At 37.1% G+C, this 27,773-nt stretch overlaps 1 protein-coding gene across 1 annotated transcript in view; it reads right to left on the bottom strand.

The window, feature by feature from the left end:
- Positions 1-27,773, bottom strand: part of dop1b (DOP1 leucine zipper like protein B) — a 28,095-nt gene continuing 322 nt past the window's right edge. The window contains exons 2-39 of the mRNA XM_084121152.1: positions 23,534-23,708; positions 21,875-22,056; positions 21,615-21,785; positions 21,045-21,234; positions 20,187-20,285; positions 19,969-20,092; positions 19,621-19,730; positions 19,421-19,532; positions 19,230-19,347; positions 18,113-18,232; positions 17,920-18,028; positions 17,627-17,836; positions 16,510-16,832; positions 15,555-15,958; positions 15,372-15,442; positions 13,561-13,758; positions 12,558-12,710; positions 12,364-12,464; positions 12,038-12,228; positions 9,484-11,152; positions 9,245-9,344; positions 8,672-8,842; positions 8,436-8,561; positions 8,205-8,339; positions 7,816-7,871; positions 7,465-7,569; positions 5,570-5,636; positions 5,319-5,472; positions 5,091-5,173; positions 4,902-5,011; positions 3,845-3,994; positions 3,635-3,696; positions 3,410-3,538; positions 3,176-3,312; positions 3,017-3,072; positions 2,800-2,937; positions 1,530-1,662; positions 1-1,401 (exon numbers count right to left, since the gene is read on the bottom strand). Coding sequence (XP_083977278.1) covers positions 1,156-1,401; positions 1,530-1,662; positions 2,800-2,937; positions 3,017-3,072; positions 3,176-3,312; positions 3,410-3,538; positions 3,635-3,696; positions 3,845-3,994; positions 4,902-5,011; positions 5,091-5,173; positions 5,319-5,472; positions 5,570-5,636; positions 7,465-7,569; positions 7,816-7,871; positions 8,205-8,339; positions 8,436-8,561; positions 8,672-8,842; positions 9,245-9,344; positions 9,484-11,152; positions 12,038-12,228; positions 12,364-12,464; positions 12,558-12,710; positions 13,561-13,758; positions 15,372-15,442; positions 15,555-15,958; positions 16,510-16,832; positions 17,627-17,836; positions 17,920-18,028; positions 18,113-18,232; positions 19,230-19,347; positions 19,421-19,532; positions 19,621-19,730; positions 19,969-20,092; positions 20,187-20,285; positions 21,045-21,234; positions 21,615-21,785; positions 21,875-22,056; positions 23,534-23,674 — 6,954 coding nt within the window. The 5' untranslated portion in view covers positions 23,675-23,708 and the 3' untranslated portion in view covers positions 1-1,155. The remainder of the gene's footprint in view (positions 1,402-1,529; positions 1,663-2,799; positions 2,938-3,016; positions 3,073-3,175; positions 3,313-3,409; positions 3,539-3,634; positions 3,697-3,844; positions 3,995-4,901; positions 5,012-5,090; positions 5,174-5,318; positions 5,473-5,569; positions 5,637-7,464; positions 7,570-7,815; positions 7,872-8,204; positions 8,340-8,435; positions 8,562-8,671; positions 8,843-9,244; positions 9,345-9,483; positions 11,153-12,037; positions 12,229-12,363; positions 12,465-12,557; positions 12,711-13,560; positions 13,759-15,371; positions 15,443-15,554; positions 15,959-16,509; positions 16,833-17,626; positions 17,837-17,919; positions 18,029-18,112; positions 18,233-19,229; positions 19,348-19,420; positions 19,533-19,620; positions 19,731-19,968; positions 20,093-20,186; positions 20,286-21,044; positions 21,235-21,614; positions 21,786-21,874; positions 22,057-23,533; positions 23,709-27,773) is intronic.

Below are 27,773 nucleotides of genomic sequence, written 5' to 3'. Positions count from 1 at the left end.
TAACTTTGTGATTCTGAGTCATTTTATTCAGATGTGCAGAACATACACATAAAATAATTAACTTTATTAAGCATTAACATTATTTTTCCTCAAAAAAAGTCTACATTCAAGAGAACAAATCACTAAATTCTGATATCACTGAAATAATAGCTCTTTACACTGCCATTAATGGGAAATATAAGCTTCTCATTTGCCTGTTTCTGTGGTACAATTGCATATAGCAACTACAGAACAAGCAAAGATGTTTCATAATTAGAGCATTTATTTTTAGGCACTTCAATCAAAGGGCAAGATAGTATACTAGCAGTAACATTAGAGACGAACTATAACTGCCAAATCAGGTGCACTCTAAAATTAAAGCAACAGCATAAAACATCCTTGAGGTCCTTGAGATGATTGAGAACACAAACACGGATCAGAAACATTCCCTTGGGTACAGAAATAAAAATGTGCTTTACAATTCCGTTGTTGTACTATTCATTCTACACAGAGTAAAAGAAGACATTCAATATCCACATAAGAATAAATACATATTATCCTCAACTTAAAGCAAGTGGGGAAATATAGCAGAATATAAGACATAAGAAAAGCAACAAAGTCTTTTAAATAGGTACTTGTAGATAAACAAAAGACAATAATTTTAAACAGATAGATGGAAGCTATACAGGGAAAAAGGAAATTTGTCAGGAAGCAAAAATACTGCAAAGGGATTTTAAGTCAAGAAATGACGGACAACCCTACACACAACTGAAAAATGCCATGGACCAGACAATAAATTATCTGTTTGTTGTGATCATTATGGCCCTTGAAACATGGCCAAATAATCATTATTTTGGCTCATTTAGTAAAAAAAAAAAAAGTAATGGAATGTTCAAATGAACAGAATGCTTGGAAAGCCCACATTAAGCCAAATTAAAATACAAAGATGATATACATTCACAGCGTATACGACTCAGAATGGTCATACAATTTTAGAGACCTTCAACAGCTTAACGTGCATTGATTAAGATCATAAAATAATTAGCAGGGACCTTTATGCATTTAAATGTAAGCTATTATGCTACAATGAAATTTCATTGCACTTTTGTGTTCGAAGAGAAACCAATTACATAAATTGCAAAAGCAAATGCAGAATTTGAGAATGTGGTCTATCATCTAACTGTCCATTCCATCGAGGAACTCTCCTTCAATGATGTTCTCTAGGCGTTTCATGACCTGATCACTGCTGGGCGGTGGGTAGTCCACAGCATAATGTGGGAGGTGTGCGGAGGAGCCATTAAAAGAGCAGCAGAGGGTGCTGAAGAACGGCACGAGATCCACGATGGAGCAGAGGGAACGCAGTGTGAGCAAAGGAAACACCAATCGATCTGTGCTCGACTCTCCCGCTGTTCCATTCAGCTCCTGAACACACAGCCAAAATATTTATAGACTGACAATTGAGTCTACTTTTGAAAAAGCACCATCTTTACTGGTTCGGTGGTGCTGAGTCACAGATATATTAGAGCATGTCTTGTGTAAGGAGATCTTACCCCATAGCGTCGGCTTATTCCATCCAGTATCCTAACAATATGGGGTTTACATTCTTGTTCGCCTTCCAGCAGAGTGTTTCCTGGTCCATCATAACGGTCAACATCTACTTCAGGAATGAAAGCCCAGCGATACCTATAAATACATATTGGCAAGCCATTAAGAGGTCATATACATTAAATTTTAGGGTGTGGAGCATATCAGAAGTCATTTATGTTGGGCCAGGCATGACAGGTCACCTAGAAATAATACAGAACCTAATGATCTATTACTGACAGCTGCCAATGTTAGGTCAGCCATGACAGTCCACTTAGGTCAAAAGACCTAATAAGAAGTTCACCATGTTATATTTATAGAAGGTGCCTGTACCTTAAATAAAAGGTCTTTGTGAGGTCAGTTGCGTAAAGAAAATGAATATTTAAGAAATTTTGTTTTTTCCTTCTGTGTAACACAAAAAAATATTTTGCAGAATGTCTGAGCCATTTTATTTTCCATACTATGAAAATGGGTGATAATTTATATTGCCAAGCTCCACAAAAGGATAGAAGTGGAATAAAATTGATAAAAGTAGTGCTATATTTCAAGTCTATAATATATTCAGTGAAAGAAGATTTAAATATAGCACACCAGGACAACTTTATGGTGATTTTTGGACTTGTTTGACTTAGCTTTGTTGGCAGTAATTACCATATGCCCATTTTCATTGTATGGAGAACAACGGCTTTAAAAGACTTGAGGGCAAGTAAATGATAATGTAATTTTGTAATATTTGGGTGAATTACCCCTTTTAGCCCCACGTACACTACCGTAAGACCGGAAAGACTTTATTGTTTTTGAAAGAGGTGTCTTATGTTTATCAAGGTTGCATTTATTTGATAAAAAACACGAAAAACACAAAAAATGGTTAAATATTATCACCATTTAAAAAATCCAATTTCTACTTCTAAATATTTTAAAATGTAATTTATTCCTGTAATTGCAAATCTTAAATTTTTGAGTAGCCATTACTTCAGTCTTCAGTGTAACATGATCCTTCATAAATCTAATATAGAAACATTTCTTATTAATTTCAATTTCAACACTACAGTGTTTGGTCATTTGACCATTGGAGAATGTCCAACCACTGCTTCTGTTTTTTAGAAGTTTTAAGTATACAAAACTTGACAATAATTCATAAAAACATCTATAATAATGCTCAATTAAACTGTTTCTCGTCATTTATCACAGGTATGGCAGGAGTACATGCATACACACAGTTCACATGAGTCTCACATTTGAAACAGAGGCATCTGCTCTGGAGGGAAGGACACAGCGGTGTCCAGGAACTTGCAGGCTGACAGGTACATGTCCAGCTCTGCCTGAGGGAAGCACAGTAGACCATTCTTGTCATGGCCACCTCGCAATTTACTCCTGAAACAGAAAGATTTTTTCCATGAAAATTGAGGGAAAAATATATACAGACAGCAATTTGTAATAAAGGAAGACTCACTTTGAAACTTCTTTGTCATCCAGCAGTGTCTTCTCAAGGCGGTTAAAAATGCGTATCTGAAATATTCAACATACATTTTCAAACTGCACCCAACTAAAATAACATTTAAAACAACTGATGAAGCATTTGTGAAGAGAGGACCACTGGCATATTTCTTACCAGCTCAGTGACCATGATTGGCCAGAGAGAGGTGAGATGTTGTGGTGAGATCCTCAACAGGAGAACACGGAACATGAGGAACATCTGAGCTGACACTGATGGAGTCTGTCCGACACGCAGGTTCTCTGTTAGACGCTCTAGAATATATTTGATGAAGAAAGTGTTAGCTTGAAATTGTTCCTATGCTACATTACAAGTAACCTATATTTGTTTTCCACACAGACTCAGTGATACCTTGTATGAGAGGCAAATAGAAGTGGTACTGGTCATTCTCTCCGCTAAACATGGCAAAAGCCTGTCGTTTCAGTAGCATGGGCTTCTGCTCAGCGCTGTTGAAGAGCTTTAAAGAACTGCTCTGCATGCCTGCATATGGTACAACATGAACCCACACAATACAAATCAACACACTGATCATACAACAAATGACTGTCTAAAGCAGAAATATGTACATATACTCACTCATCAAGTCTTTGAACATTGTTTTCTCATGAGTCAGAAGATGGTCTACGATGGATCTCCAACTAAAGCACAATATGAGAGTTTAGTGGCTTAAAAAACAAACTAGTAGGCCCAGCAATCTATGTATATAGGCCACGCAAACTATTGGACTATTTTGATTTTGTGCATGACTTGATAAAAACCACTACAGTATCCAAGTATCCATCTTACTGGCAGGAACACGAGGACTCCATTGTGAAAAACATTGGTTCCATGAAGAGTTCCAGCACCTCTTTCTTCCACGCTCGTTTAGTGTAGGCATATCCACTCAGATTGCTCAACAACTGAGCACCCGCACAGAAACTAGGCATGTTATAGGCACTGAGAGATAGAGAGATATAAATTGAGAAACAGCTATGGAAACATTAAAAGTGAGTAAGAGTTTTAAACAGGGGTGTGATGATACATTTAGCTCATGAGTAGGGTTGGGTACCGTTTACATTTTATCCGGTACCGATACCGGTACCTGAAATTCTATGCCGGTACCCAACGGTACCTTTTTTTCTGTGCTTTAGGCATGTTTGCATCAATGACTAAAGAAACTGTAAGTAATTTATAGAAGTGTTATTGACATTATGCCAGAGCTGCCTTGGTCGCTGTCTGTGATGTATGAATATCCATAAAAAGTGTGTTCTCAGGTACCGAAATTTGGCACGGTTTGATTTAATGTGAATCGGTACCCGGTAGTACAGACGTAATTCGGTCGTTGGGTGCCATTAAAAGTACAGAGTTCGGTACCCAACCCTACAGATGAGACGATACGAGACGATATTTTAACACTATTTTTAATAATTCTTCAATAACAAAATATATGACTGGAAAAATCTTTTATTAAACTGAAATTCTCAAACTGCAAAACAATGCAGTTGCATTTTGAAATGTTGTAATTAATCATCTTGTAATGATGAATGTCACTTAAGTTCAACTTCCTGAGTATGAATTATCATATGCAGTAAAAGACAGAACATTATAATGCAAGCACTGTCAAATGTTTTGCCACAAAACTCAACTCCGTCATGCTGATATCGCAAGACAGCTTTTCACATCAACGAGAAAAATTGGCACGTTTTAATATCGCGAGATCTCGTCACACCCCTAGTTTTAAATGAAAATGATCTGACACCAATGTCATGTGACAATAAATAGACCAAAGCTTCTGAATAAAATACTAAGCAGCATTAACGACTACTGTATAATTTCAACTGAAGTGCTTCTTTGGCATACTCACCTGTGATTTTTTAGATAGGGAAAAACATAATACATAAGACGGGAAATGAGAGGCACAGCTTTCTCCTTCTCATCACTGCGATAGACCATGTCCAAAAGAGGAGCCAGAACCTACAAACACAATGAGCACAAATGAGAACACTGATAATCGGTTGCATTTCTTCACCCAATTTCACCGCATGTCTCTTACCTCAGCCAGCAGAACCAGAGCTTGTACACTGAATACAGATGGCACTGAAGATGAAACCATAGTGCTACCCTGGCCAGCACACTCTGAGAGAAAGACATGAAAAGAATCCATTTTAAAACGGCCTCTGTTTCGAAGTAGGTAATACAGCTAGGCATTATTAATTTCATATGTTGGCAATACAGCAATGGGCATTATACTGTAAGTATATGAATTTCTCCATAGGTTTACCCTCTAACTCATTGCCATCATGGTCATCTTCATCTCCTTGAGGACAGACTTGAGGCTGTGCTTTCACTTCCAGGTTACGGCTCAGCCAGCTAGTCTGCTCAAGAGATGAGCCTGCCACAGCTCCCACCGCTTCTAGTATGCGCTGGCTCACTTCCTGTTGAGGGTACAATTACTATGTAAAAATATTTTGACATTTCTACAATATCTACATAATTCTATATCAACAAAATCTCTTGCTGTATCTGTCCTACCTGCAGTTCTTTAGTATCCCTCTTGTTGTCGATATTGGGAAGTCTATTTACACAGTCATTAAGGATGCTGCAACAGTAAAATAAACAGATATCAGTCTTTCAAAAGACACTTTACCTTCCAATCTATCTATAAATTACAGAAACGTCTGTCTGTCTGTGTGTGTGTCTGTCTTTGTGTGTGTGTGTCTGTTAACCGCATATCTCTCGAACCGTTAGTCCGATGGATTTCAAATTCGACAGGTGTCTTGCCACGGGCACGAGTAAGTGCAGTGCCAAGTTTGACGTTGTTTGGATGAGAAATGCTAAAGATATCGTTAAATATATCATTTTTAGAAGGTTGTGGTTTAAAAATAAACATTCTGACATTAGAGGGTTGTATCCATAGATATCATATATAAACGCTAGATGTCTTATGGCGCAGTCACTTCCGGCATCACCGTTCGGCCATCTTGTCACAGTGAAGCTGTGCATTAAGGTGAATGATCAGCATGCACACAAATCCTCTTATCTCGCTGAAATCTTGACGGATTTACAAACGGTTTGGTTTCTTACAAACGTTATTAACGTGGCTATAATTCCGAATGCTTGAACATGTATGTTATAATTATTCATATGTATGCACTGTATGTATGCAGTGTCATAACTACATCTCTGACGTTTATAACAAACCAAACCGTTTGAAAATCGGTAGCAAATTGAGCAAGTTATGGTTATTTAAAAGTACATGCACCATTAAACGAGTGAGCGAGCACACTGTTGCAAGATGGCCGCCACGTGCGGACGTCGACCTCCATTGGCCAGCAGCGAGCACGAGACATCTAGCCTTTATATATGATATCTATGGTTGTATCAGTCAAAGAAGCCCCAAGAAGGTTGTGGTTTAAAAATAAACATTCTGACATAAACACTCAGTCAGCTACACTGTTTACTTCTGAATATTATAGTTTGGTTCCTTCTGAATATTATAGTTTTCTTTACCAAGAAACCAACAATTACTAAAAACACACACAAAAACTGATTTTGTTTCTTTACCAAGAAACCAACAATTACTAAAAACACACACAAAAACTGATTTTGCACGTGCACTTTGCACTGCTCCCTGGATCGATGGATGTGGATGTAATTCATTGTGGATGTAATTCAGATTCATTTGTGGATGTAAACTGAATCTGTAAGTCAGCTATTCTGTTTACTTCTGTAATTTATAGATAGATTCTGGTGTGCTTAACGTTATCGCTACTGTGTAATAGTAGCCTATGCTATTCACCAACTAAACATATCCTATTCAATGCGATCACAGTCTCTTTCACGGGCATCATTTGTAGTTGCCTATTCACAAGCTGTTTGCTTAAGCATAGCGTTTTCTTAAATATATCTGTAAAAGAAGCACTTAGAAGGTTGTGGTTTAAAAATAAACATTCTGACATAAACACTTTACTTCTGAATATTATATTTTACTCATGGCCATCAATTGTAGTAACCTAGCTCCCTGAATTCAATGCGTTCACAGTCTCTTTCACGGGCACCAAAACAACAATTACTAAAAACACACACAAAAACTGATTTTGCACGGGCATTTTGCACTAGTAGTATATCACAAGAACAATAATTGTTTTGTGTAATTAACAAGAGCTCTTATTTATCTTTAAGAGTTTTGCGACTGCCTTTTTTAAAATGTTGCATTAAACAACTAGGCGATGCAGGTGTCATGAGTGGTTTCCAGGACATTGTAATGTGGTTGCTAAGGTGTTCTGATTTTGTTATTAGTATGTTGCAATGTGGTTGCTAGGTGGTTTCGTACTGTTAAATTTGCGCACCAAAGGTTAATATTAAGGGTTAGGGTTTGTTCAAATCTCTATGAGCAAACGTAATAGTGACCACATTAGTTTATTCACCCGAGGAGCAAGAAGTGTCCAGGAGGGGCAAGGTTAAGCTGGGCAGATTCTCTGAGCAGACAGAGAAGAGGATTGATGTTCTCCTGAAGAGCTTGAGCGGTGAGACTGCAAAAAAAAAAAGAAGACCAAGGACATTACCATCTACACTCCACTAAAAACAGCTGCCTTGTAGAACAATACAGTCAAGGCTGAATCTTCCAATGTACAGTAAACAACATCTTTAGCCATTTGCTTAAACTGGATTGCAACAGCTCAATGGACTATGGTCATTTTACAGTAAAAGACATAATATGATAGGAAATAAGATAAGGTACAATTAAAATCTAGAATGATGTCAATGGAAACTTTTACCTTTGAATGTAGACGTAGCTGAACTGTAGCATTGGAATGTCAACTAAAGTAGTCTTCTGATAGTGAGAAAAAGATTGATCATTAATACATGATGTAATTCGATAGTTAACTATCTCTCTCTCTGTGTGTGTGTGTGTGTACCCATTTAACCATATTTTGGGGATAAATATATAACTATAAGTGAGCTAAATATGACAAAAATTATTTGTATAAATGATACAAATCCTTATTTGTATAAATGATACAAAATTAAGTTTGTAAAAATGGAGAAAGTTTTTGTTTAAGGTTAGGTTATAGTATTTATAACTACCTGTATATAAAAACAATAAAAGTCTATGAAATGTCCCCATTTAGATAGCTAAGTGAATGTGTGTGTGTGAGTGCAATACCTGGTCTCCTTTGATCTGATGAGGTTTCTTCACCACCTCCCTGATGAGCTGCAGTATGGTGTCCGGACGGAGTGTGTTTAGTGCCTTCACAAGGTCCACCAAGGTCATTTGAGAATCGCTAGCATCTGGTAAAATCTATGCATGAATATAAAAACAAAATTTAAAAACATCATTACAGTAGTCTAATGTATGACATAATGTCATTTTTGCATTCTGATAGCTATTGTTAACCTTATTTCTGGAACGTCTTTTCCGGCTCTTCCTGCTACACCATACAGCAGCCACAGAGGCCATGATCTGCACCCCAAACTGCTGAGTCAATGGCATTAAGAACTCCAGAACCTTTTGCCTCAAGATCTACAGAGAAAAAAAACATACATACGCACCATTAAGCAGTCAACAAGACGGCATGATGTTTCAGTAAAGAAAATGATATAAAACATTTTTGTTTATTCAAGTTTATTCACCTTTGTGCCTTTAAAGTACACAGATGTGGGTGAGGCTCTGCTGCTACGGGAGGAGTCACAGCCTTTGACCACACCCCAGAGTAAGGCCATGCTGCTAATCATGTGTGGAAACTCCTCCAGAATGGCATTGCTAGCATTTCGTAGGTCTGGAACATCACAACCAGCAGCTGTCTACAGGTACAGAAAAAAAATTAAAATTAACACAAGTCACATTAGTGTCACGTTTGAAGCATTCTTACATGCTCAGTGGTGATCCTGACATTTTTAATGTCCATGGCAAAATCAGACTTGATTGTAACTACAACTGTATGTGGATGTATATCAGGAAAACTGGTGTATTTGGTTGAATTTTATGGTGCAAATAGTTTTTGCAAAAGAACCCACAATGCTATACTCCTACTAGCAACCAACAGTACAGTAACTTTGCAACTTCAGATTCAGAAATGTAGTCAGTGTGAACAGACCTTGAGAGCTATGAGAGTTACATAGGAGGATTTGTCTCACTAGGCAAATGTATGTCACCTATGCCAGGATCTGCCACTATTTTCTTTAACGGGTGCTTGTATGTCTTACTTTCTTGTGGTCTAGAAGACAGTAGTGTGTGATAGTGGTCAGACCTTCCAGTAGTGTCAAAGGATAGTCAGGCGCTATGTTCTCCCTCTTTAAGGTACCACTAAAGAAAGCCACAAAATATAAGCCCAATTCAAGCTATGGTTGCAACAAAACAACAACATGTAAGCATTGACACCTTATCAGACACTTCATGTGCACCCATGCTCACACAAACGCAAACAACCACACACATTATTTACTTATGTGAAGCCTTGATTCCATCGTGCTCGTGCTGTTTAACCAGTTCATCCAGGTTCCTGCAGATCTGGGCAATTATGGGTGATACAATGATGGCCAGTGATCGTCCTAAATAAGGCAGAACTTCACATAGCAGAGTCACCCAATCTGGGTGCATGGCGCAGCCATACTGTGGGTGCAAAGCTCGGGCTGCTGCCGACACAAACATGCCCTGAGCGGTGATAGGCTGACTGACTATGTAACGCACTGCTTTGATGGACTGCTGAAACATCACAGCTGTTTGCCACTCTCGAGCCAAGGCTGAGGAGGGTTGCTCTGCACGTCGCTGTGGGTTGGAATGGCTTTGATCGTGATCTTGTGACTTGGAGTGTGGTGGACACACGTGGTGCTCCAATACAATAAGAACCTTCAGAAGCTTCAGTAGGGCAATCTGGAGTGGGTGCTCAGCCCAGGTCCCATCCCGGCCAAAGTTGATAAGGCTCTCTTCTGAGATCTCCCCTCTGTCTTCTCCTTGGTCTTCTTCAGGCAACGTGTGCTGGTCGGGCCGATCAGCTCTCTGGCAGACATACATGGAGGCAGAAAGTGTTAGAAGGACGTACTGCTGCACCTTGTAGCCCCAAAGAAGGTTGCGGACAGCCTCCAGACTAGCAGTTCCCTTTGCCTCTCCAATTTGAGCTTGCTGGGCCACCCTCACCAACTGGATCATCAACTCAGTCAGTACCTCCACGCTTTTCACCTGCACCTCCCGATTGGCCTGGAGTTGGCAATTGGGAACGCTGGCATAGGAGGGATAGTGAGAGCGGAGATAGCGCATGCAAAGGCAGGTGAGTAGCTCTAGAAGGAGAGTTGGTGGAGAAGAAGGAGAAGGTGGTGAATGGAGAGGAGAAGACGCTGGCTGGGATGGGTCAGGAGTAGCTCCACTTGGTGGAGTTGAGATCTGCAATTGCCCATAGAAGCTGCCACCATCCTGAGCCTGACGGTGCCTCTGCAGAAGGTTCTGGATGAGGTTGAGATGGGCAATGGAGCTGCAGTCCAGAGAAGTACTGGATAAAGCCTCCACAAATGGCCCTGCACTTGTCCGGAGGATGGTCTCTAAAATAGTGAAGGCATAGAGAATTCTCCTGCTCTCGTACTGCTGCTTATAGAGTAGAACATGGCGGAACAGTGAATCCACCGCCTCACGTTTCTCCCGCTGTCGCTTCAGCATCCGGGATTTGGCCATGGCCTCCAACTGCCCATCGTCTTCATCACTTGAGAGCGAATCTGAAACCTGTGTTCGTTCTGAATCTACCCTCTGTAGGCCAATGGCCACACCCTCCTCCTCTATGCTACCGTCGTCATGTCGCTGTAAGTAAGGGGCGGAGCTTGAGGTGGAGTTTTCGGTGGAGTTCTGAGCACCACTTGTGTCTGCAGATTCGGTGTGTTCACTTTCCTCTTCTTCCTCTACTTCTTCGTCCTCTCCCTCAGTCTCTTCACTCTCACTCCGGGACATTTTTGGGGAGTCTGTGGGTGTTAGATCTGGATCTCGTTCCAACTCCGCCCACAGTGCTTCGCGGTCTACTATGGTGATGCGACTAACAAAGATTTCTTCTGTTTGGCAACCAGGCGTCATGTTGTCTTCAGCACTTTTTGTGATGGATTTGTCTCTCCAGCTCAGTGACTTTACATTACCTAAATCACATATACAGTAGAATCAGACACCAAGAATATATATATCTTAAATTCATAATTTCCATTGCCCTAAAATAATGTATTGAATTACAAACAAACATTTCAATTGACAAGGTGCTCCATACTTTAACTTTTATATATATATAATGTAATTTAGTCCTGTGATTTTCAGCAGCCATTACTTCAGTGTCACATGATATGCTGATTTGCTGCTCAAAAAAATATTTCTTATTAATATCAGTGTTAAAAACAGTTGTGCTGCTTAATATTTTTATGGAAAAAAAAGTTCAGGATGCTCTGATTAATAGAAAGTTCAAAATAAAAGCATTTATTTGAAATATGAATCTTTTGCAACATTATAAATGTTATAAATGTAACATTATAAATGTAAACCATTATAATGTTACATTATAAATGTAAGGTCATGACTATCTGTGGTCATAAAAAATCCCAGGATGTCCTTCAAAAAAGAGTCACTTTTTTATTGTCACTTGTAACCAATTTAATGCATCCTTGCTGAGTAAAAGTAATAATTTCTTTTAAAAAAATCTTACTGACCCCAAACTTTGGAATGGCAGTATACATATCAATAACCAGAAGGAACTCTTGCTATTGCTATCTGTCTTCAACACTATTTGTGCAAATTACTATATTGATTATTTTAAAGGTACAACTCAGTTTACTCTGTATTATAATTGCCAACACAATTTAAGTTGAATTTTCATTACTAATTATTTGATTTGAAATTGTATTACTTAATTTTGTATCATTTCGGTTTTTATACTACAATGCACAACCTGAAAATTTAACTCACAAACTCAAGCTCAGGTACCTCTGTGTGTATTGATCTTGGTTTGTGTGTTTTTGTGCGTCTTGATTCCATACCAAAAGAGAGATTCTGTTTGACGCTTTGTATGGGTGATCTCTGTGTTTTCGGGTCCAACAGTAAGAGTAGCACTGGCTCCAAGATACGGACCACATCACTGAGGGAAAGAGCCCGCACTAACCAGTTCTGTGCTGCGGCCCTTACACTACCATCCTGATTGTTCAATCTATCTAATACCACAAACAAAGACCTGAGAGAACAGAAAGATATAGAGATCATTGAGTGGTTATGGCATGAAATTGTGGGAGAATATTATAAAGGAAGAAATATTATATAATATATATTATTTCTATAAATAATTACATAAGGAATATGGTGTATAAACCTGTCAAAGGAGCGGTTGAGAGAAGTGCTGCGATTTGTCTGGATCTCTCGTGTCAGGTGCCACAAAACTGAGAACCTGTGAAGCGCCTCCAGACACACAACCTAAAATGAACACACATACATACACACACAATTTAAAAAAATGTTTCAGCTTTATATATGTGTAAAATGTATTAAATGAGGTTTCCCCAGTACCTTGTCCTCACTGAGTAAACCTAAGCAGATGATTCCCTCGCAGATGGATGCAGACGGAGCCAAGCAGTGAAGCCGATAGAAGAGCTCCACGCAAGATACGTGATGCTCTCTACGCTCTGTGTCTAACTGAGCCCATAACACCTGAGATACACGCTACAAGAGAATTGAAGACAATAACCAAAGTCACTTTAAAGGGATAGTTCACCCAAAAATGAAAATGCTGTCATGATTTACTCTTCCACAAGTTGTTCCAAACCTGTATGACTTTCTTTCTTCTGCTGAACACAAAAGAAGATATTTTGAAGAAAGTCGGTAACCAAACGACTGATGGACTCCATTGACTTCCATAGTAGGAAAAAAAATATACTATGGAAGTCAATGGGGACCAGCAACTGTTTAATTACCAACCTTCTTTAAAATATCTTCTTTTGTGTTCAGCAGAAGAAAATAAATCATACCGGTTTGGAACAACTTGAAGGTGAGAAAATGATGACAGAATTTTCATTTTTGGGTGAACTATCCCTTTAAGGAAGTCAGATAACTCAGCAGCCATCTTGGTAAAACCCACAGGTAGCTATTTTTTATGTAGACAATAGGCAGTACAATTCCTATCTACTTAAATGGAGAAAGACTGAAATCTCATAATATGTTATGAAAACAGTCACGTTAAAGGTTTAATAACGTGTCAAATCAGTAAAGTTTGGGTATCATAAATGTTGCTTCTTTGGCTCAAATCATACTAAAAAAAACCATTTTCTAGTCCATCATGCATGCACCTTCTATAATTGAGGATTTTAAAAAATAGGTAATGCAACAATCAAAAGGGAAATTGGCTCTTTAAACTGAATTGCAGGACTTCCATACATAAAAAAGAATAAAAATAGTGGTCCATCTCCTGACCCTTGTAATGTCTCTACAATTACCCTTTTCTATTTTATACATTTCTCATTCACGACAGAACAAGCTATAAGAAATGCAACCTGTTAATCATAATGTGCCTTACCAGGTAAAAGTCTGTGGAATCCTCCAGAGTTTTGAGAACAGCAGGGTAGATGGGTGGCAGGGTGACCATTTGCAGCTGTCCACTCAGTGGGTTAGCATCAGAGTTCTTATAACGCTGGTTTTTATCCTTAATGACGAGGGCTAAAGACTGAGAGTGATTGATTAGCTCCAACAAAGAGGAGATAGCAACATGTTGCACCTAAAGACACATACAAAATAAAAACATATATTATCAAATGATTCAGCTTTCAGAATGCAACAATTAAAGATGTAGTAAAAATGTTTCCATGTTAAAATGTCCTATCCCAATTCATTGTGCAGAGGCAACTCTAAATAAGCCATTCGTAGGCTGACTCTCCTGGGGCCTATACCATGAAGCTGGTTTAGGTGGCTAGCCAGGTATGTTTCAGTTAAGTTTGCACCAACCCTGGGTTTTTGGCACTTTGAAAGTGGTTTGGCTTTTAGCAGTGTTCATCGTCATAGTAACTTATGCTCCACAGCTAACCTGGTCCAGGGCAGGTTATGTTCCAGGTAAGAGGTTGCAAACCGGACTTGGACCAATCAGCTGTGAGCAAAGGATAAAGTCACTCCACCTGTTTCTACTCCAAATTAAAGGTCACTACACAGCAAATGATTTTTAAAGACAAAATCGTCTGGCTTTTAGTAATGCTTATTTAGAATAATAATTTTGTATGATTTAGATTTTTTTTTAATGTAATTATTATACCCTTAATTGATCACACATGTACAATTTTAGTTCATAAATTATTATTATGCAGAGTTTAAATGAATAAATATATAAAGGTAATATAAATACGCTTTACAATCAATAGATGAAGCTATAAAATGACTACACGTGAGCTTAAATGTTCAATTCTCTCTATACCTTTATCAACTGTATAAACTAACTTCACAACTTCTACTTGCACTGATCTGAAATTTAGCAAGACTTTTTCTTTTAGTTGTCCTCTTTCATAGACAGCTATATTCTTCTTGCTGTGTAAATTTGTTTAAATTCTTAATATTTTAATACTTTTATTTAATAAGTGAATTGCGCTGTTTCTCTCGTGAGAAATGAATCGCAGTTTCACTCTTTCTCAGCATGTGAACTCATAAACTCAGGATCAAAGCCTGAGTTGACAGAGAAAGTTGATGATCAGCATCATGGTACCAACAAAGCCTGGTTGGATTGGTTTGGTTTTGTCAACTCGAAACTAATCCTGCAACCCAGTGTTTGTTCAACTACCATCATGGTACAGGCCCCTGAAGAGTGAAGAGTGTAAACAGTGCATCGCTATCAAAACATTGCTCTGTTTGTTTGACAGGTCAAATTTTGACTCAACCAATAGTGTGAGTTTGGGGGTGGGGCTACCTGTTTCTCAGAGCATTGGAAGATGGAGTGCGTGGACATGTAGCTTATATTCAAATGTTTCAAGAAATTAAGGGTGGAAATAACAGACAACAAGGTCACAATACAAAGAACATGCATTAACAACTAACTGACATTACAACCTCAATGTCTTTGTTTATGAATAATGAATGGGGGAATGTCATGTGTTCCATTCCATTCAAACCTGTATACATTTCTTTTGCTCTGCAGAACACAAAAGAAGATATTTTGAAGAACTTTGAGAACCAAACAACTTTCGAGTCCATTACATTCTATATATATTTTTTTAGATATACTTTTGTGTTCCACAGAAGAAAGAAATCCCTACAGGTTTGAAATGACATGAGGTTGAGAAAATGATGACAATTTTCATTTTTGGGTGAACTATCCCTTTCAATCTCCGCCTTTAAGTACTTGTGTACCTGGTAGTCTTTCGTCAGGCAACAGAGAGTCATCAAGGACCTCAGCCACTCAGGAAGACTTCCCTCTATATCTGAGGAGAGAAACAATCAGTTTATAAAAGAACACGTCCATGTGCTGTGACATGTTATATCAGCAATCAGCATAGTTTAATATAGTATTGGAATACAATTCACTTTATTCACCTGTCTTGTTGAACATAGATGTGTGAAGGTCTTGGTTCTCTTCCTCAGTAAAATACACAGGAAAAGTTGTGCATTCCAGGAGAAGCTGGCAGACCACAGTGAAGGCCTGGCGGCTCAACTCTGATATCTCCCCTTTGCCCTTTGACTGGAAACTTCCCATCCACTCCAACTCTACTGGTCTGTGGTCTTTACCCCCACCCCTAGAAGACCCATGAATGGCATGGATCCTCAGTTTACTAGGGTTGAAGAACTCAGCAAGTCTGTCTTTAATAAGACCCAAGTCTCGGCTGCCTTTCCGTTTCAATGGAGACCGTTTACTGCCCCTAGGAGAAGCATTAGGATCTAGCTGATTGGCTTCGTCCTGTTTCTTCTTCTTCTCTGGATCCACAACATCTAACAAATGTCTGAGAGATACAGGAAGTGAGTGTGAGTGAGACAGAGAGAGAAAAAAAGAGACAGAATTCAACAAACTTCCAAGAGGGCCTCAAGATGACCTCAAATGATTTAAAATAAGCTAAAACAACTAAACTTTTCTTTGAACAACCAAGATTCCCACGGACTTGAAAAACCTGGTTATATGAGCTATATGAGAAAAGTGTGATTTTTAGACCTGAAATAGTCTTGTAATTAATTTAAAATGAGTGTAACAAAAGCACTTTGTCAAAGAGCCAACAATATTTGTAATACACAAAGCCAGGTTTATTAGACAGCTAGATTAGGAAGCAAGCTAATTATATTAAAGTGGATATGTTAAAATCAAACTTTTGGACCATTCACACAGCAAATGAAAAGTCAAGACAAGTGCATTGCATTCTGGAATATATTTTTCCTTGCTAGGTGTTCTGATTGTATATGCACATTTTGTCAAATATAGCAGGTAATTTCGGTATTCTATCATGCATACTGAAAATATGCTTATTGGGCACACACAGTATGCACCGAATTTGTAAATTACCTTGTGATAACAGATGCCAGTATATCCTGCACACATTTGGACATGTTTTCTATAGTTCCTCCTCTTTTCCACACGTCCTCTGCTTCAGAGTTCACCTCAGAAGCAGCTTCTGATACATTACAGCCTGGTAGAAGGTGCTGTTCAGATGGAGATGCGCTCAGGCCTAACCCACTGTCTTCAGAGCGCAAAGGAGGGTACGGAGCTTCACCTGGCTCTGCCTCCTGGGTCTCCTGTCCGTTCAGACAGGCCTCACTAGTGCTGCTGTCATGGTTACTATTCACCTGGTCACTTTCTTTGACTTTGTTGTTGCCAGTCATCACAATCTATATTGTGTAAAAACAAACAAAAAAACAGAGCCCGTTTAATACACACACATTTCCAACCCATAATATGAATGGCATTAGAATATAAGCTTTAATTTGTTTGATTATTAAAACTCTCATTATATACTAAATGCAGTGGCCCAAACATTTACACTACTGCTCAAATGTTTGGGGTCAGTAAGATTTCAGACCATATTGCTTATGTAATTATTTATAGAAATATTATATTATATAATATTTCTTCCCTTATAATATTCTCCCACAATTTCGTGCCATAACCACTCAATGATCTCTATATCTTTCTGTTTTTTCTGGGGGGGTTTATTGAAAGAAAGAAAGAAAGAAAGAAAGAAAGAAAGAAAGAAAGAAAGAAAGAAAGAAAGAAAGAAAAAAGAAATTGAACAAAAGTTACTATAAAGACTTTTACATTGTTAAATAAATGCTGTAATTTTATACCTTCTATTCATGAAAGAATTCTGATTTTTTTTTATCATAGTTTCCCAAAAAATATTGACATTTTTAATTTCGACATTGCTAATAATAAGAAATGTTTCTTGAGCACCAAATCAGCATATTAGAATGACTTCTGAGGGATCAGTGACACTGAAGACTAGAGTAATGACTGCTGAAAATTTTAAAATATATTCAAATAGAAAACAGTTATTTAAATTTGTAATAATATTTCGCAATATTTCTGTTTTTACGGTAATAAATGCAGCCTTGGTGAGCATAAGATACTTTTTTTTACCAACGCCAGACTTTACGGTAGTTACAGTAAAACTGACCCATCATACCTGTGTTTGCTCCACATCTTGTGTCTGCGATTCGGCCTCCATGTCCATATAAGCCACCGGCATCTGGACCTTACTGAGCACTTTAAAACATGCTCTCATGGCCTGTGTGAGCTCCTGTAGGCTGAGGGATGTCATGTGACTATGCAGCGACTGCAGCATGCTGCCTAGCATCTGTGGCAGGTATTGCGTTTGCATCTCTGCATAGAGTTCCTAAAAAGAAAGCCAGACCAAATCAGACCAAATGACCAAAAAGTTTGAAAAAAGTTGTCCAAAGATGAATCACCAGATCATACCAAAGGAATAACATCCAACAGGAAGATAATGAGTGTTGAAAGTTCAGTCACTGAAGGAGGGCTGCTCCTGTCTTTAAATGGACCCTTCCCATCTGGATCACTCAGTGAGCTGAGAAACAACCATAACACTAGGTTGACATAATTCTATTTATGTTCACGTAATGCAGTTTATTAAGAGTTTGTGCGCGTTTACCTGAGAGAGATTTGGAAATGCCTTGTCATGTAATGCCAGAGATAATTGCTGCTCATGGCACTCACAAGCATATTGACAGTCTTTATAATCTCTGAGGCGGTTTTATTCTCCTTGATTTTACTGCACACGAATAGATAATCAACAATTAGAAACAGCGTTCATTTGCGTATTATTAACTCATCTTGTACATTTATTCTACCATTCAAAAGTTTGGGGTCAGTGAGATATTTTAATGTTTTCTAAAAAAGTCTCTTATGCTCACCAAGACTGCATTTATCAAAAATATTGTGAAAATATTGTGAAATAATATTAAAATTTAAAATAAGTAATAAGTAAATTATTCCTGTTATGGCAAAGATGAATTTTCACCAACCTTTACTTCACATGATCCTCCAGAAATCATTCTAATGTGCTGATTTGGTGCTCAAAAACATTTCTCATTACTATCAATGTTGAAAACGGTTGTACTGCATATTATTATTTTTGTGGAAACCATGATTCTTTGATGAATAGTAAATAAAAAAACTAAAATAAAAATCTGTAGTCACTTTTTTATCAATTTAATGCATCCTTGCAACAAACACTTAAGAAAAATACTGACCCCAAACTTTTGAACGGTAGTGTATATCCACTCATAGTGAATTCAAATGTAATATAATATGAAATATAACAATATATATTTTAAAATATATCAAAATGTTTCACTTCTGAATGGTCAATGGCTGAATTCTGCAGTCAAAAAATGTCCATAATGGACCTCTATACTGGATATTTGACTGTTGACCCTGACAACCAGTTTTGAATATTGTAATATTAGTATTATGTTTCTCCTAGCCCTTACATAAATAATTTAAGCTGAAATCGATTTCATGCTCATTTATTTGGTAAAAATGCATGTAATCAGTGGGATAATGTATAGTCATTACAGTTATCCCTCACTCATTTAGCCAGGTTTTACTCAGACCCTTGCTGACTGTTATATCGGGATTCGGGACCCTGACATTATTTGTGTTATCAAAATCATGATGTCGGTATTGCAGTTATAATTCTCTACCAGCTAAGCTACAGGAAAACTTGTCCACTGTGAAAATATGAGCACTGAATTCTTCTCTCTGACCTGTTGAGTTGGCTGCCACTAAGGCTGGTGTTGAGATTATCCTCTCCCAGCATCACTTTACAGTAGCTGTAAAAAGCTCTGACCACCTCCAGCAGCACATCAGACAACACCAATGGCCCTGTAAATGAGAGAATGCAGAGACATGAGTTATAATGTCAAATAGGGCCAAAGTAAAGCATTTTACAACTTACCTATCTCAGATTTGTCCAACAGGCTAATGATGATGCGAAACGGTCTGAGATACTCTATTAGATTGTCTGGGTTGGCCTCTATATCTTTCTGCTTCAGAATATTTACCAGAGCCTATGAAGAAAATATCAAATATGAGTTGATTTTAACTATGCATGCACAGAATTTTGTACAGTTTGAGTGAGTGTGTTCTCTTCTATACCTGCACCAGTAATTCTCTGGAGTGTGTACTGAAGTAGAATGCAGTGTATTCCTCCACAGTGTTAAAGCGACTGGAATCTGCGGCCACCATTCCTCCTTTGATGTCTAAGCCTGACAATACACACATATAGAAATATACTCAACCATGTTGTTTCAAACCTGTACGTTTCACATTTTTTTTTGTTTACATACAATGAAAAGGAGACAAATTGCCATAAAAGATCCATAAAAATATCTTTCCTTAATAAAAATTACTATTCTCTAATAGATAAATGCCATTTATTTTATGAAACAGTACTGGAGTATTTCTGTGCTATTCTGTAATTGTCTGACAATTTGTGTTTTGTACCGAGCATCCATGCATAGAGGCGCCGATTTAGAGACATATCTCTCCTGAGCAGGGTGAGTGATGCAGCAGACACCACACAGATCATCTCATCTGGATTTAGTGGGATGGCACATTCCTCAGGATCCTATAGATTGTATAAAAAAAATGTCTTACACATGGTCTGGGACATGTCAAATGTAGTTGGGAGTGAAGACATGAAGAAAGAAAAAGGGGTTAACCTGGAATGATGTGAAGGGGAAGAAGTAGAGAAGGATTTCCAGCATGTTTCTCTGGACCAAAACATTAGTGTCTTGTAAAGCGAGACAAACAGCCTTCACCTGGAGAGGAGAGATGGGGAGGTGTCCATATCAATTACACAATTCCTTCAAAACAACAGAGCTTAGTCAGAGTAGACAGACACCCTGTGTAATTTGACACAAATGTCTGGCTGTGAGGAACAAAAGTACAATCTGTTAAATATGTCACACCGGTTCTAGGTCATGTCTAACTTTCACAACCCCTACAAAAGATCTGTTCAAAAGTCTGGGGTCAGTAAACTTTTTTTTTAAAGAAAATAATAAGCAAGGCTGCTTTAATTGATCAAAAGTGACAGTAATTACATTAACAATGTTAGAAAATATTTCTATTTCAAATAAAAGCTGATCTTTTTAACTCTAATTCATCAAAGAACCCTAAAAAATGTGTAATGGTTTCCCCAAGTAATTAAGCAGCACAACGGTTTTCAAAATTGATAATAATAATAAATGTTTTCTTGAGCACCAAATCAGCCTATTAGAATGATTTCTGAAAGATCATGTGACATTGAAGACTGGAGTAATGATGTTGAAAATATAGCTTTGCATCACAGGAATAAATACAAATTTTCAACGTTTTCAATTTTCAACAATCTGTTGAACAGACTATACGTTTTCCATCACAGTCTTTTTTTCATTTATGTCAAATTAATGTGTACTCTGTCTACCCTGACAGAGGTCCATTTTTCTATATATTTTCAAACAAATAATCTTTTTAGTTTAGATGTACAAAATACAATTTTTATGTTATAGAATTATCTCCAAACACATACACACACTTACCACTAGTCTGTGGTCTGTTCCAAGCATATACTTCTGTTCTCGAGCAGTGACTGAGTGGTCAAAGTGTGCGACGATGAAGAGTGAGGCTGGAAGCCGTACCAGAGGACATATAAGCACTGAACCCCACAGCGCTCCATAAAACACAGACTGACCCACCAACACCGACAACTTCACAAGCAACGCATCCGTCCTTAGACAGGAAGAAAGATGAAGTGGGTTTTGTAACATTGAAATGAAAGCCTTATCAGGAAATACAGTAGTGGCCAAAAGTGATTTTTGGCCTAGAAAAACTGAAATCAGCCATATTCTCTGATAAGTTTTAGCTCTTGTCTAATGCAAGTCTATGGAAGACCCATGTTTAAATGAACAAGGACACATACTTTTTCTCCAATATAATCAAGGTAATCTCACTTAAGGTTAAATTGGTTACGTATTAATTGAGGCACAGTTGTAGTGAGTGTGGCAAAGGAGTTCCTGGTACCATAGTGAGTAAGTTGTGGAAAGTTTAGGGTCACATCTCTGAAGTGTCAACTTGTGAATCATTTATTGATGATTGGTGTTAAGTTGTACCTGTCATAGACCTCAGCGCCCTCCTCCAGTCCAGGCAGCAGGCCCATGATAAAAGCTTGCAGGCTGGGTAACAGTGCCTTCTGAAGGGGCAGGAAGTACCGCTCGTACAGCGTCAACAGAACCGGCTTCACTGACATCGCTGCGTGACCCAGCAATGGGAAGAGCCCTGAGCTGAAGTGTACACACACGCACAAGTGATTTGATCAATGACCTGGACATTTATATGTGAGATTCACTCAGTATTTGTCAATGACACCAACCTGTATATGAAGAGATCCTTTGCTAGCCATTTTGTGCCGATGATTTTGAAAATGACCTCATAGGTCTCAAGTGCTTTGAGATGGACGCCACTGGGCAGAGCAGGATGCAAACACTGAGCCAGACGCTTCCCGATGATCAACCGCCGTGGTAACAGAGAGTACTTCAGATTACTCTGGAGAGCCTGAGAAACACAATGAGTGGGAGAGGAGAGCAGGATGGACGGTTTAACAAAAATTTAAAGAAAGTAAAACGTTTTTTAATGATTTTCTATAGGTATATATATATATATATATATATATATATATATATATATATATATATATATATATATATATATATGTCTACATATAAAGAACCACATTGATAATAATAATAAATGTTTCTTGAGCAGCAAATCATCATATTAAAAGGATCATGTGACACTGAAGACTGGAGTAACAATGCTTAAAATTCAGCTTTGCATCACAGGGATAAATTTAATTTTAAAATATTAAAATAGAAAATCATAAATAGTTATTTTAATAGTTAACATTTTAATAATATTTCACAATATTACTGTTTTTATTTATTTTATCAAGTAAATGCATCCTTGGTGAGTGTGAGAGACTTCTTTCAAAATTATCTTAATTTGAAAGAGACTTGTATTATAAGTCACTAGCTTTCTACTCTTCAACACGTATCTCACTCAGCAACCACATTTGCTGAACAGGTTTCAAACAAACTATCAACAATAGCTCAGAGGAGGAACCGAGACAGAGGGTTTAGTTTGTTATTGCACAGCACTTGAAACATATTTTACAAGACATGCCATCAAAAATGTCACTCTCTATACGAAGTGAAAATGCTTCAAGTGTGTAAAAAAGGAGATTATAGATAATAGCGTCATGTTAAATGTCAAATATCTGAAACAAATACACAAAATCCTTTTATATTCACACAGGTTGTCTTGTAACTCACATAATATCCGGAAAGTCCCATTGAGCAAACAAGAAAATCACATGCCATATAAAGTGATATAGAGAGAAAGAAAGACATTTAAATAAGACAACAGTTTTTTTTACATCTGCACATTAACATGGAAATGTTTTTTTAAAAAGTGCAGAGGAAGGTTGAGACAAAGACTATTTGTCTAATCTTAAGGACAGTGTACACAAGTCCTGTTCAGCTTATTCAAATCAGCTGCATGTTGAACATAATGTTTGAGGTCAAGCAGTAATGTTTTAACCAATGCCTTCATTCAACAGGACAGAAGATCATAAAGGGAAGTCTCTCACTTCCTTCAAAAACTGTAACTAAAAACCGATCTTAAACTGAAGCAAGCAAACTTCATCATCTACTTGCAGAGGGAGGTAAAGTGTGTACTGTGTATTTTGTTTTTTTATTTTAACATACTTCTCTCCCGATTTAATGTGCAGACACAATTATAAGTATATCTCCCTGAAACATGTAAAAACTGTCTCTGTGGTGTTTCCTCCCCAGTGTTTTAGTGTCAACCTAGGCAAGTTGATGAGACAAATTTGCCAAAGAAAGCAGGATATCTTCAAAATTCTCTCTTTTAAAAACATAAATCAGTAAAAGAAGTTTTAAAGAGTTATTCAAAGCAAATGATAACCCGAATCTCTAAGTGTATGGATTTGTTTTCTCCAGGCTTTTAGTACCTTGTTGAGTTTTCCAAGTGAGGAGATGAGATCAGCCCATTCACTAGATGATTCAAAGTTCCGCAGCGCCTTCTCAATGACAGCTCCGTAACTACGGTAACGGTAGTCATTCTGAAGCTCGGCTTCCTCAGGATCCATCATGCCTCAGTCATGTCCCAGCATGCTCAGTATCTATCTATGAGACAAAACAGAGAAATCCTGCATTACAATTACACAAAGAAAGAAAATGCATCATGAAGTGAGGTGAAATCCTACTAATGACAATCGATTTCTTATCGAGAAATGTACAAATAGCTGGTAAATAGAGGTGCATGTTAAGGCATGTAGATCATGCTTAGGGTTAGGGATTTGAACAAACCTCTAACCCCAAGTATTAAACTGTCTGCTGCATACAATGACCTCAAATCATGTGTGGTTTGTTAACCAGAATAATCACAAAGACTGGGATTGAGAGTAAGTAACGTAAGCAACCTCAGCCACCACCTATAATGTAGCAGGCCATCGGAGTTTACATTCCTTCAACAAAAAAGGAAAAAGAGAGCAAAGGAAGAACAGTATTTATATGAAAAAAGATTTTTTGTTTTCAATGTACAGTCTGTACTATCACCTTTGTTCAGTTTAATGCATCCTTGTTGAATAAAACATTTTTTTAAACTTACTGACCCCAAACTTTTATATGATAGTGTAAATGGCATATTATTTCATTTCCAGTACTCAATTTCTTAAAAGTTTCCTAAAAAAAGGATTAAAAAAATGTGACAGTACTTAAATAAACCCAGATGAAATAAGTAGCATATAAATAATCCTTTTAATACCGTCCAAGTGTCCAACAGAGACATCAATGGATTACAGATGGACACAGCATCTCTTTTTCCTCCCTTGAGCTCATTGTTCTAATACTTGTCAAGAATGCAGAGGGGAACAGCAAAATACAGGCGAAAAGTCACTTGAGAGGAATCAGTGCCTCCATAGCATTATGATTGGCTGATTACACTGTCAATGCAATCATATTCGCAAACCTGCAAACCGGCCTGAATGGGTCAAACTGGTGGAAATGGACGGATCAATTGCAGAGCAACAACTCATAACAACAACATATCCAATTATGTCAAATGACATACAGACAAAATAAGGTCAAAAAAGGCAAAAATGTCTGTATATTCTGTGTGGGCCAGCTCATAAACAGACAGTACAAATATATAGGCTACACACCAAAAACAACAGACAAGTAGAATATACTGGTCTCTGCTTAGATATGGTGACATCTGTTAGCTCTCCGGTGATAAAAGCCCTGATAACACGCACAAGCACACACACACACACACACACACACACACACACACAGCGAGACTTACATCTGTTTAATCTGACGCTATGAGCATCAAATGGGCATCTAGAGATTTACAGAGGATTTAAGAAACAGAAGCAAGCCCCAAAACACGTGCCTGTTGAACACAAACCCATCCAAATAATCAGATGATCTATGTCTACTTAAACGACTACTCCAAGCACTCTACCTGTTCATATTTCCGTTCTTAGTTTTGCCACCACCCAGAAATATACACAATAACTCCAGTCCAACTAGTTGATATGCCAGTTTTATAGAATGGCTGTATATTTTACAACTTATAATTATATGTTTAGTTAAGTGATATAAATAATTGTAACATACCTACTTTTACTTTAACAACCTAAATCTGCCTTTTTACCTTAAAATGTCCCGATACCACCACAATAATACAGGTGGCACAATAGAAAGCCCGATTATGAATCAGAATTCATCGTAAGTGACCTGTTTATAAAACATGGTCAAAACTCATTCATAGACGGTGCACAGGGTCATACAAAGACAAAAAACCATCAGGGTAACACACATGACACTAATATAATGCTATAAACATTAACTACACAACAAAAAAATTAACACAAAAACACTAATGTGCATTACTGATAACAAAAATAAGAGGAAACTAAATTATGTATAAAAAAATGTAATCATGTGTGATGTGTAATGCAGGGAATGGGAATTTTTTTTTACTGTTTTTCCATAAATTAGCCTATATGGTAATTCAAAGTTTTTTCTGGCAAAAACCATAACTTTTACAGTATGATACAAGAAAATTACATATAATATGATGTTAACATTTACAGTTTTTCACTGTATGTGGTTAAGGTAACTTACAGTTAACCAATTAACATTTTTCTGTAAAAATTACAATTTTTTTTATAGTGTAGCCTACACACATTAAATAGATTCAGCGTCTGGCAGGGGGAAGCATCAAGCCAGCATAGCAAACACAAACACTCACACAATTATCCTAGCTTATGTTCTTAATGTCATCAGCAGCTTACAGTCATTACAACAGCAGCTCATTAAAAAAAAGTCCAAAGGAAGCAACATAAAGCCTTTAAAATTATGACAGTGGTTAGTTTCTACATCTTTTACACTGCTTGCCTGAAAATGAAGAGGTTTATTTTTCCGCAACTATTGGAATATTCCTGTGTACATGTAATCAGCATATTTTGAATAAGTGAAGATAATGTACATTATTTTGCTGTGTTTTCTCCTGTAAATACTGGAGATGCTCAATATTGCCATTTTAGTCATTTTGGTCAGTAACTCATTGAACCCAATGAATGAATTCTGACTAATGTCTTAAAGAATAAAAGACAAGAGCATGATCATTTAAAAATGGAGGTAAAGAGATCCTTATAGTAGTTTATTTTAGTGATAAATAAACTAGGATAAACTAGAATTACCTTTGATTGAAAATGAGCAGATTTGAATGTTTAGTGGTTATAGGGTGGTCTGTTCACATAGTGTACATAAGGTGTTTACATATAACTGATTAAAACATATGACATGACAGTTATCTTATTAAGATTTTTTAGAAAATGGAACATTGGCTTAAACATTGGCTTACAGCTATCAGGTTAACGTGTTGTGGTTCTAAATTCTGAAATAAAATCAGGATATAGCCTACCTGTGCATGTACACTACTGTTTAAACGTTTGGGGTAGGTATGAATTTAAAAAAATTTTTTTGAAGTGTCTTATGCTGGCCAAGGCTGCATTCGTTTGGTTCAAAAATACAGTAAAATGGTAGTATTGTAAAATATTATTATAATTTAACATAACCGCTTTCTATTTTAATATATTTTAAAATGTAATTTTTTCCTGCAATGGCAAAGCTGAATATTGAGAATAATTACTGCAGTCTTTACATGATCCTTCAGAAATCCTTATAATATGATTTGGTGCTCAAGTATCATTCCTTATTATTTTCAATGTTGCAAACAGTTGTGCTGCTCAACATTTTTGTGGAAACCATAATATATTTTTTCAGGATTATTTGATAAATAGTGTGTTATTAATAGAAAGTTCAAAAGAACAATATTTTTGAAATAGAAATCTCATGTAACATTATAAATGTCTTTATTGTAATTTGATCAGTTTAATGCCTCCTTGCTGGATAAAAGTATTAATTTCCTTTTAAAAGGAAAATCTAAAAAATAAATAAATAAAATATTCTGCCCCCAGACATTTTAATTGTAGTGTAAATGTCATCTATAATTTTCATTCAAGTTTTTGTATCTGCACCACATATTGTGGACAATCTCCATTTTCTAAAGGATTGATTTGTCAGCCACTCTACAAAGCAAAGTCAGCTCTCCCTAGGCCATGTATTTAGTCTACAAGGTTGCACATAATAATATTGGTCTATTGATCTGGTCATTAATAGTGCTTCTCTTAGCAGCATACCAGAGAAAACAGTACAGTGGGTGCCGGAGAAATGTACTGCAAATGGATATATGTGTGTATGTGATAAATATATAGACCTTCATTTCAGCGGTTATGGAAGCTGGATCTCTGATTTACCCCTTTCACAATGTTTGAGCAACAGATTCATTCAAGCAGCAGTGAGGCACAGCAATACAACAAACAGAGACCATGTTATGTAACTCAAATCTGTCCTTGTTGTTACATCCATTGACTTTCTGGCACACAGAACATCATATCCATTCTGTGCATTTTCATCCTAAAGAGTATAACCTCATGGTCTGACCGTTAATTACTGTCCATCCACAATCCACATTTTACATAGTGAGACACGTGCCATTATGCTGGATTGTTCAATGCATTTTAATAAAAATAATAAATAATAAAATGATTGATTGAATGAATGAATGAATAATTTTTATTTATTTTTTTACTATATTTGTCTCACCTACTGTTAGGA

Source organism: Abramis brama, assembly GCF_963993115.1.
Source record: "Abramis brama genome assembly, chromosome: 8".
In the NCBI taxonomy this organism is placed as follows: Eukaryota; Metazoa; Chordata; class Actinopteri; order Cypriniformes; family Leuciscidae; genus Abramis; species Abramis brama.
This window is presented reverse-complemented; position numbering and strand designations above follow the sequence as displayed.